Source organism: Peromyscus californicus, unplaced genomic scaffold (genome assembly GCF_007827085.1).
Source record: "Peromyscus californicus insignis strain IS unplaced genomic scaffold, ASM782708v3 Scaffold_10__1_contigs__length_136768540, whole genome shotgun sequence".
In the NCBI taxonomy this organism is placed as follows: Eukaryota; Metazoa; Chordata; class Mammalia; order Rodentia; family Cricetidae; genus Peromyscus; species Peromyscus californicus.
In genome coordinates, this window is record NW_026294391.1 from 17,723,339 (window position 1) to 17,734,054 (window position 10,716).

A 10,716-nucleotide genomic window follows, 5' to 3' on the forward strand; every position below is an offset into this window, starting at 1 on the left:
AAAGTATTCTATCACAACAGAAAAGTAACTCATACACTCCCCTTAACATCCACCTCTGCAAGCCCTCCACTTCTTCCCTGGCCTGTACTCAGCCTCCAAAAACTCATCAAAAATTCTTGTGTGTTTAGCCTCATTTAAGCAAATGTTCTGGTCCTGTGTGTCCCCATAGTCTCTCCAAGTTTCAGGAATCTGATCTGTCCTGTGATGTTTGTTCTCAGATGAGTTTGCTATGCCCAGATCCAGGGACCCCCAAAAGACCACCATGGAGACCGAACCCCATATGTAAAAGCAAAGAGCCTTTATTATCTTCGAGCTCCAAGCTTGGTCTGTCTGTCCAATGCAGTGGTGAGAGCAGAGAGCCCAGAGCCCAGGCAGGGTGGGGTTTTTATCATAGCAGAGGTTGGGGTGAGGGGATTTCCCTGATTGGCTGACATTTGTCTAGGGGTATCTGTAAAACAAAAATAGGTGTGTGCTAGTCAGGGACATCTCGTCTACTGGTTGGAATGTTTGGGATGTCAGGTACTTTCCCTTAGATGTAGGCCCTCCCTGGGTGGGGTCAGCTTATGGCTTTTCCTGGTCTGGGTGTTGCCTGCCAATAAGCCTGTCACAGAAGCTGTGTCTGGGCCTCTAAACCTGTCATGGCAGCTGTGTGGTCAAGCTGTTTTGGAGCTCCTCTACAAGTTCATTCATAAATTTGTTTGTTCAGTGTTTTTTCTTGTGGTAAAGATGAAAGTTATTCTTTAGTTCCTTACGTGTCCTCCACGTGGAAACCAGACGTTTTTTCATGTCTTCCTGATCTTCACAACTGTCCTCCTTTTCATCTGTTTCTCCAAGCCACTCATCTGTTGTGTTTACTGGTTCTTACTTTCCTTGTAGTTAAGTCTGCATTTTTAAGTGGCTTTTTGTTTGGTGTTTAGTGTGTTCATGAGGTGGACTACATAGTTTCTGAATATTTCTCATTCTGATTTACATTGTCCTCTCCCATCTGGTAGCATTTCTAATCTCTCTGAGCTCAGTTAGAAATACTATGAGTCTTGCTTCCTTTCTTGCTTCCTTTCTTGCTTCCTTTCTTGCTTCCTTTCTTGCTTCCTTTCTTGCTTCCTTTCTTGCTTCCTTTCTTGCTTCCTTTCTTGCTTCCTTTCTTGCTTCCTTTCTTGCTTCCTTTCTTGCTTCCTTTCTTGCTTCCTTTCTTGCTTCCTTTGTTTTTTGAGACAGTTTCTTTGTGTAACAGCCCTGGCTGTCCTGAAACTCACTCTGTAGAGCAGGGTGGCCTCAAACTCAGAGATTGGCCTGTGTCTGCCTCCTGAGAGCTGGGATTAAAGGGATGTGCCACCACCCTCTGGCTAGTTTTCATTTGTTTTGTAGATAGCCTTTTTTTACCTGTAATGTGGGAAATGTGTACTGTCTTTGCTGCCAAAAGTTCAATGAGAAAGTTCCACCTGTAAAGAAATTTGTAAAGACTCCATCCGGCAAAAATCCCTCCTCCAGCCATCATTTTTCTAAGGTAAAAGTTCGTGTTCAAAGTTTCAGCCTGCCATCATAAAGCTGTTTTTGCCTCTCAGCTGTGCAATTGTGAGTTAGTCAACCTCCTAAGAATGTGAAGCCAAGCTCTGACCATTCAGAGTGAAGCACAGGACTCCTTTATGTTAGGAATAAAAACCCAGTGAGACCTCCACTGGTGTGCTATCTTGCTTGATTTGACATGGCTATTTACAGATATGCAGAAATAAAACTTTTTGCTTTGCTGAAATACTTTGGACTGTATTTCTACAGTCCAGAACCATTTCTAACACAAGGGTATGACTATGTCTTATCTTTTTGCTTCTGATACCATTTATGGGATTTGATCACTATTCTTTTATATTTTATATTAAATTATTTTTCTTGTCGGGTGGTGGTGGCACACTCCTTTAATCCCAGCACTCAGAAGGCAGACCCAGGTGGATCTCTGTGAGTTCGAGGCCAGCCTGGTCTACAGAGTGAGTTCCAGGACGGGCTCCAAAGCTACATAGAAAAACCCTGTCTCAAAACAAAAAACAAACAAAAAAACCAAACAAACCAACAACAAACAAACAAAAGAAAGAAAGGAAGGAAGGGAAGGGATCATCGCTCATGATATATTTTTATACTCACTCTTCTATTTTATGAAGATCTCAAAAGCATGGAAGCTAGCTTTTGGAGGTAGCTGGGCTCTGTTCATGCTCGCTTTTACCTGGACCTTCTTTTTCCTTTATCTCTGCTTGTCTTACTCACATTTAAATTTTTTCCTTTGGTGCTATAGATGGACCTCAGGGCCTTGAGAAAGCTACGCATGTGATCTGCTACTGAACTACACCCACATTTGATCTCTTCCCAGTTTTGGGGGTAAGTCTGTCTGACAGCCCATCAGGTTGAACTTTAACTTGCTATGTAGCCATGGCTGTTCTGGAATTTTCAATAGTCCTGATTCAGCAGCTTCCTGAGTTCTGGGATTATAAGTGTGTGTCACTATACCCGGCTTCCAATGTAGTCTTTACATTTTTTGTCCATTTGCTTTGAGACAGAGTCTGTCTGTGTAGCTAAGGCTAACCTCGAACTTGTGATCTTCTTGTCTAAGCCTCCCAAGAGTGGTACCCACACTTGGATACTGAAACAGATTTTTTTCTAATAACAATTATATTTTAAACACTGGGTCAAGGCTTTACATAAAAATACCATCCATCCTACTTTCCCCTGTAAGTTCTAAAATATCACATACTTTCCTCAATATCTGCAGCCATTCAGGAATTTTTAGGAAACTTTTGTGCATGATCTTAATTCCTAATCCCTGTCTCTTTGGGCTCAGTGACAAAAGATCAAAACCACCAAAAATGATGGTTCACTTGACCACCGATGAGAGACCCTGGCTCAATTAGTCTCATAGGATGAGAGCAGAGCTGCATCAACCGGCTCCATGCAGGAGGGGCACATGAAGGATCTCATCAACCAGTCATTTATACAGTTCAGGTGATAGATGTGCATGCACGGCAGAAATAGAATTGGGTCCCCATAAACAAAGTCCATCATACAGATCACACACTCCCGGATCTCTTTTTCTGATCCATCTCTTCCAGGGTCATAAACTCCTTTAGGCAGATGCTGTATAAGGCCTATTCTTTGAGCTATTCTAATTTGTTCCTCTTCAGTCAGCTGAGTTGCTAGCCGAGTCTGGCTAGGTGTTGGATGATAGACCGGAACGGGAACTTGTTCCTGATATGGCGGCGCTGGCGGGTCCTGATCTGGCTCCGTCCTCTCGCCAAAGCTAGCCAGGTCGGACTGAGACTCGTGAAGCAGGGAGATGTCATCCAAGGTCAGGGATTTGAGGCAGTTCCCCATCTTCCGGGGCTGGGGTGTGTGCGTGAGATCTTGCACAGCGTCCTCAGAGACTGTTCACCCTGTCAGCCAGGTGATGTTTATATGCCCGCATCCCTGAAACAGATTTTTAAAGATAGTAATTTTGTTATAATTAATAAATTAATTGTAAAAATAAATTCTTTTCACAGTGACATTTGCACACGTGAATGTATCATGTTTTGCTCATATTTGTCTTCCTTCTACCCCTCTTGCCCTGCTATCTCTTTCTCTTCCCCAAGTCCCTTCTATTTATGACACAAATTAGTAACTAATTAGTAATTATACTCCTGGGAATGTGCAAAATGTTACATATGCAAAGTTATTCATCTTGATAACCAGAAGTTGGAAATAACTCAACATTAAAAAATTAGTGTACATGCACAACCACTTTGGAAGTCAGTATGGTGGTTTCTCAGAAATTGGGAATCAATCTACTTCAAGATCTAGCCATACTACTCTTGGGCATATACCCAAGGAATGTTCAATCATACCACAAAGATACTTGCTCAACTATGTTCATAGCAGCACTATTGGTAATAGCCAGAACCTGGAAACAATCTAGATGCCTGTCAACTGAAGAATGGATTAAGAAAATGTGGTACATATATACAATGGAGTACTAATCAGCAGAGAAAAACAATGACAGCATGAAATTTACAGGCAAATGGATGAACTAGAAAATATCATCCTGAGTGAGGTAACCCAGACTCAGAAAGACAAACTCATAAGTGGATTCTAGATATAAAGCAAAGAACAATCAGACTACAACTCACAGAACCAGGGAGGCTGTATAGCAGGGGGGGACCCTAGGATGACTGTGTCTTATAATAAGTTTTGATTTTACTCAATTACTGGGCAAGCCTCAATGAAACATTTCACTATTAGGATAAGAATTTATATTCTATCAAGCTGATAATAGAAAAATAAATAAGCAAAAATGAAAAAAATAGTGTACATGCACATAAAGGAATACTAAAGAGCTGAAAAAAAGAAGGGCCAGAGAAACGGCTCAGCAGTTAAGTGCACTTGCTGCTCTTGCACAGGACCTGGGTTTAGTTCCTAGCATCCACAAGTTGTCTCACAACCATCTATAACTCCAGTTCTGGGGGATCGGATGCTTTCTTCTGGCCTCCTCAGGAATCAAACATGAATGTAGTGCCCAGACACATATGCAGGCAAAACACCCACACACATAAAAGAAAAGACAAAATTAAGAGACCCTGGGTGTGCATCCCTGTAGCTGAAGTTTTGTCCGGTCCTGCCCAGCCCCGTGAAACCTGCAGCCACTTATAAAATAATCACTCAGAAGCTTATATTAATTAAAACTCCTCAGCCACTCGCTCAGGCCTACCACTGACTAGCTCTTACATTTAAACTCTGCCCATTTTTGTTAACCTATATGTTGCCACATTTTCCGTGGCTTTACCTATGTGCCATTACATGCTGCTCCGTGGACGGCAGGCTGGTGTGTCCTGACTCAACCGTCCTATTCCCAGAATTCTCCTTGTCTGCTTATCCCACCTATACTTCCTGCCTGGCTACTGGCCAATCAGCATTTTATTAAACCAGTTACAAAAGCATAATCCCACAGCACATCTCCATAACTGCTGGAGCATTTACCTATTATGCAGATTGCCCTGGGTTTAATTCCCAGCCCCAGAAAGTACGGAAGGAAAGAAAAAGTTCCTATAAACTGGTTTGTAAAGATTTCTGGGATGCATTGTTCATAAAAGGTACAGAACTGTTGATTTTTTTTTCTTACTCTTTGCACTTTGCTCTTTGGGGGTCCACCACCCAGCTCCCAAATAAATAGAGTCTTTTTCTTACTTCTGAATATCCGGACTTAGCTTGGTTTGTTTCTAGCCAGCTTTTCTAACTTAAATTATCCCATTTACCTTTTGCCTCTGGGCTTTTATCTTTCTCTATTCTGTATACCTTTCTTTACTTCTTACTCAGTGGCTGTGTAGCTGGGTGGCTGGCCCCTGGAGTCCTCCTCTCCTTCTCCTTTTGCTGCTCGATCTTCTCTTCCCAGATTTCTCCTCCTATTTATTCTCTCTGCCTGCCAGCCCTGCCTATCCTTTCTCCTGCCTTGCTATTGGCCGTTCAGCTCTTTATTAGACCGATCAGGTGTTTTAGACAGGCAAAGTAACACAGCTTCACAGAGTTAAACAAATGCAACATAAAATAATGCAGTACATCTTTGCATCATTAAACAAATATTCCACAGCATAAACAAATTAACACCTCTTCATCTAATATTCCACAGCACAGAACAGTAAAAAACAATGCTAACTTTTTGGTCCTTAGCTATCAGAGAAATGCAAATTAAAACTACTTTGAGATTTCATATTACTCCAGTCAAAATGGAAAAAATTAGTAAAAGACAACAGATGCTCATGAGAGTGTGGGTAATGGAATCCTTATACACTGTTGGTGGGAGTGCAAACGGATACAGCCACTATGGACATCAGTGTGGAGAATCCTAAAAAACCTAGAAATAGATCTGCCATATGACCCAGCTAAAGCACTCCTGGGCATATACCCAAAGGATTCTATTTCCTACTACAGAAACACATGCGCATCCCTGTTCATTGCTGCTCTAATCACAATAGCTAGGACATGGAAACAGCCTACATGTCCACCACCTGATGAATGGATAAGGAAAATGAGGTGCCTATACAACATGGAATTTTGTTCAGCTATAAAGAAAAACTAAATTATGGATTTGCAGATAAATAGATGGACCTGGAGAATGTTATACTGAGTGAGGTAACTCAGACTCAGAAAGACGAATATCACATTTTGACCCACAAATACAAAATATCACACTGAATTTTGCACTTGTGAGATTAATTTGGAGTACCTGTGGAGCCCATGTACTTGCTCTTTATGGATCACTCAGCTTGTTTATTTTATACAATCCAGGTGCCCAGGGTTGGCAGTGCCCACAGTAGACTGGGCCTTCCCAGATAAGTCATTAATCAAGAAAATGCCCTCACAGACTTGCCAACAGGCCTATCTGATTGAGTCTCTTCTTCCCAGGTGGATATAGTTTGTGTCAAGTTGACAAAAAACTAACAGCACAGTTGCTTACCAGAACTTGATGGTAAACTCTATTGCTAATATAGACTTTGGACACAGAATGTGAAGAAATCAAATTGGTACTGACTAAGATGTTACCAACTTAATGGCTAGCTTTCATAGCACTGAAAGGTGTTATGTAGGCTGCTGGGGGCTGAGGGGGGTCATCAACAGTCATATCCAGCTGTGAACTCTGTGGACAACAATAATGACCAGTATGTCAAGGTGTGCCCATGAGTACAGCGGTGGCACAAAGGTTGTGAGGGTAGCTAGCAACTTTCTGATTGGATTTAAGGCCCACTCCACAGAAGGAAATACATGCCTGGTACTGGAAATCTGGCCCCAAACCCATTATTGGGGAGGTCCTAGTCCCAAGGGATGAACCTACTACTGTTGTTTTGCTAAAATGGACATAGCATCAAACTGCCCTCTAAATTCATACCTCTTTATTCACAGATTAGTCAGATTGTGTCAGAGATTTTTTTTTTTTTGGGTGTGTGTGTGTGTGTGTGTGTGTGTGTGTGTGTGTGTGTGTGCACGTGCAGTGTAGGCAGCTAACACAGAAATTCACAACTGGTCAGAGTGCAAAGCCTAAGAGTCTGTGTAGTTCTCAGCCACAAATTGGACATCACTCCACTTCCCTCCAAGGTTCAGAGAGTATCACAGAAGAGGGGGCAGGAAGATGGCAAGAGTCAGAGGTCAGGGAGGACGGAGGTGAGGCAGGGTCTTCTGGACACGCCGGGACCACTGCACTCAGGAACTGACCGCAGCTGTGCCTGCCTGCATAAGACCCATACATGACCATATCACTCAACATTCTCACAAGTAGGGGGAGGAGCTCATGAGGCCCCATCCCTAACTGAGGGGCGATTTACAGTTGGTGCCTTCTAGGAAAGGAAGAGTTAGTTTTCTTTAAAGGTGTGGCCCATGGTAAGTCAAGCACTCCAGTGGGTTGCACACACACACACACACACACACACACACACACGCGCGCGCGCGCACGGGAGTATATGAGCAGCACAAATTAGACTCGGTGAGTTATTTTTTAAAGGGAAGAGATGAAGTTGGGACAGGATGGGAAGTAGGGGATAGAAGTAGGAGGAGTTAAGGGGAGAAGTGGGGGTGAATATGATCAAAATGCATTGTATGCATACATGAACTTTTCCAAAAAAATTGAACTATTTTATTCTTAGAAGAGTTACCATTACTTTACAGGAAGAAACAATGGATTCAAAGGAAAATGGTGCCCAATTAAGTACTCCTATGAAGGAAGAGGACTAAGAATTGTGTTTTTCTTTTTTCCCTTTTGGGCTTTCAAGACAGGATTTCTCTGTGTATCCCTGGCTGTCCTGGAACTCACTCTGTAGACTAGGCTGGCCTTGAACTCACAGAGATCCACCTGCCTCTGCCCCCTGAGTGCTGGTATTAATGACATGCACCACCACTGTCTCGCTGAATTGTGTTTTTCTAACAGACCACTAAGTCAGATCTTTGGATCTATGGTGCTTTGCAATGAAGGTCAATATTTCATCTGATCTGTATAAGATGGCTTTAACATAGCTCCAGAAACCGAGAACTTCTCACCACCTTCACTGTTCCAACAAGAACCTCTTCTCTGGATTGTTACACTAGATACCAATGAGGCTGTGCTCTTTCCTCCCTCGCTGCCAATTCTCAGTACAGGGCTGAGAAGAATAATTCTAAATATAAGCCAAACCATGGTACTTCTCAAACTCGTGAGAGAAAAAAAGAACATGATAACTTTTGTCAAAGAAACGGGGATTATTTAGTCATACTTCTTTGTAGGTGCATAAAGAAGTTCTGGTTAGGACTTGAGAGATGGCTTAACGGTTAAGAGCACGGGCTACTCTTCCAGAGGACCCGGGTTCAATTCCCAGCACCCACATGGCAGCTCACAACTGTCTGTAACTACAGTTCCAGGGGACCCAACACCCTCATACAGACATACATGCAGGCAAAACACCAATGCACATAAAATAAATAAGTCCTTAAAAAAAGAAGTCCTGGTTAGATATACTAATAAACTAATGAGGGTGGTTGAAGAAGACCCATACTCTTATAAATCCTTCAAGAACAATGCTTTGAATAGAGACTGCCTATCATTTTGTGTGATTTTTCTATTGCTGTGATAAAACACCATAACCAAGGCAACTTATAGAAGGCAGGAGTTATTTGGGCTTATCCTTCAAAAGGGATAAGAGTCTGTCATGGTGGGGAGCATGGCAGCCAGCAGCAGCCTGGAGCAGGATACTGAGTGCTCACATCTTGAATCACAAGTAGGAAGCAGAGAAAGGGAACTTGAAATGGCACTTGGCTTTGAAGCCTCAAAGTCTACCCCTGGTGTCATACCTTCTCCAACAAAGACACACCTCCTAAATCTACTGAAACAATGCTACCTACTGAGGATCAGGTTTCCAAACATCAGAACCTATGAGGGACATTCTCATTCAAATCACCACATTGCCTTTAATCCAGTGGTTCTCAACCTGTGGGTTGCAACCTCTTTGATGGTCAAACAACCCTTTCACAGAGGTCGCATATCAGATATCCTGTATACCAGATATTTACATTGTGAATCACAACAGTGGCAAAATTACAGTTAGGAAGTAGCAACAAAATAATTTTATGGTTGGGGGTCACCACAACATGAAGAACTGTATTAAAGGGTCGCAGCATTAGGAAGACTGATGACCACTGATGAAGTTGTTCACATCTTTAATCCCTGAATTCAGGAGGTAGAAGCAGGCTGATCTCTCTGAGTTCAAGGCCAACCTGGTCTACATAGTGAGTGTAGGTCAGCCAGGGCTACATAAGTGAGATCTTGTCTCAAACACACAAATAAAAACATTCATTTGGCCAGGCGGTGGTGGCACATGCCTTTAATCCCAGCACTCGGGAGGCAGAGGCAGGCAGATCTCTGTGAGTTCGAGACCAGCCTGGTCTACAGAGTGAGTTCCAGGACAGCCACCAAAGCTACACAGAGAAACCCTGTCTCGAAAAAAAAATTAAGTTGAGGGCATGGGAGACGGATTAGCTGATACAGTGCTTACCATGAGAGCACGAGGACACAAGTTCAATCTTCGGCACCACATAAAATGTCAGGCACAGTGGTGCTTACCCATCTGTAATCCCAGCAGTGAGGAAGTAGAGACAGGAGGCTCCCTGGGGCTTTCTGATCAGGCACGCTAGCAAACTCCAGGTTCAATAAGGGGCTTTGTTTCAAAGAAATAAGACGGAAGGGCTGATGAGGTGGCTCCCATGGTAAAGGCACTTGCAGCCAAACCTAAAAACCCGAGTTTGATTCTGGAAACACATGGTAGGAAGAGGAAATCGAGAACTGACTCCTAAAAGTTGCTGCTAGCCCCAGCGCATGCCCACACAATACACATTCACATACAAAATAAGTACATAAACACTAATAATAATATAAATTCAAAAAACAAGATGGGGAGTGATTGAAGAACACACACATTGTTGATCTGACCTCTAACATGCAATGTGCAAAGACACACACACACACACACACACACACACACACACACACACACACACACCCTTGGAAGATCTCACAGCTAGCCTAGTCTCCCACTGGCTTGTCATGGATAGGTAACATCTGACACGTGAGTTCTGAGGATAAACAGTTGTCTAGGTTACTTTTCTGGATTGAAAGACACTTTGCCTGAAAACATTTCCTCTTCACTTGGTCCTGCAGATGACTAAGGAGACGGCTTGGCATCTCTGCCTTTGTTATTCCATTTGCTTCCTTTCTTGCCTTAGCCTTTGCATGGGATTCCATTCAGGTCTGTATATACACAGGCCAACCACGTAAGAAATAATTTGCCCAGAATTATAATATAGGGTCCGCTAGCCCTAGACTTAACTTCATCTTCCTCCTCCCCTTCCAAGGCTAATGACGCCTACCCACAGCAACCAGGAGACGCACCAGAGCAAAAAAGGACTGACAGGTAGTGCTGCGTTGAGAAGTCATGCATATTCCCCCCGCTCTAGCGCCCGCCTTCATCATTCCTGTGTTTGTAACCTCTCGCCTTGCGGCAGTTGAGAAGTCTATGTGTGAGCGAGCGGAGCTCTCACTTCCCCATTCTTTGTCCACCGAATCAAGCCTTTCCCAGGCAGTCCCAGGCAACCACGTGGGGCCGCACGTAGGTCACTGTGTTAATTGCCTGTATATTTGTCTGAATTGTCCATTTGTATGGGCTTCTTCCAGACAAGGATGATAATATT

The 10,716-nt window shown here is 43.1% G+C and overlaps 1 protein-coding gene across 1 annotated transcript; it reads right to left on the reverse strand.

The window, feature by feature from the left end:
- Window positions 1-2,667: 2,667 nt before the first annotated feature.
- On the reverse strand, window positions 2,668-3,381 carry LOC128114512 (RING finger protein 11-like). The gene has a single exon (XM_052744575.1). It carries the CDS (start codon window positions 3,352-3,354, stop codon window positions 2,887-2,889), a length of 468 nt encoding a protein of 155 aa, XP_052600535.1. The 5' UTR covers window positions 3,355-3,381; the 3' UTR covers window positions 2,668-2,886.
- Window positions 3,382-10,716: the final 7,335 nt, after the last annotated feature.

Coding starts and splice junctions, on each gene's coding strand:
- LOC128114512 (XM_052744575.1), bottom strand. CDS start 3,354: ATGGGGAACTGCCTCAAATCCCTGACCTTGGATGACATCTCCCTGCTT.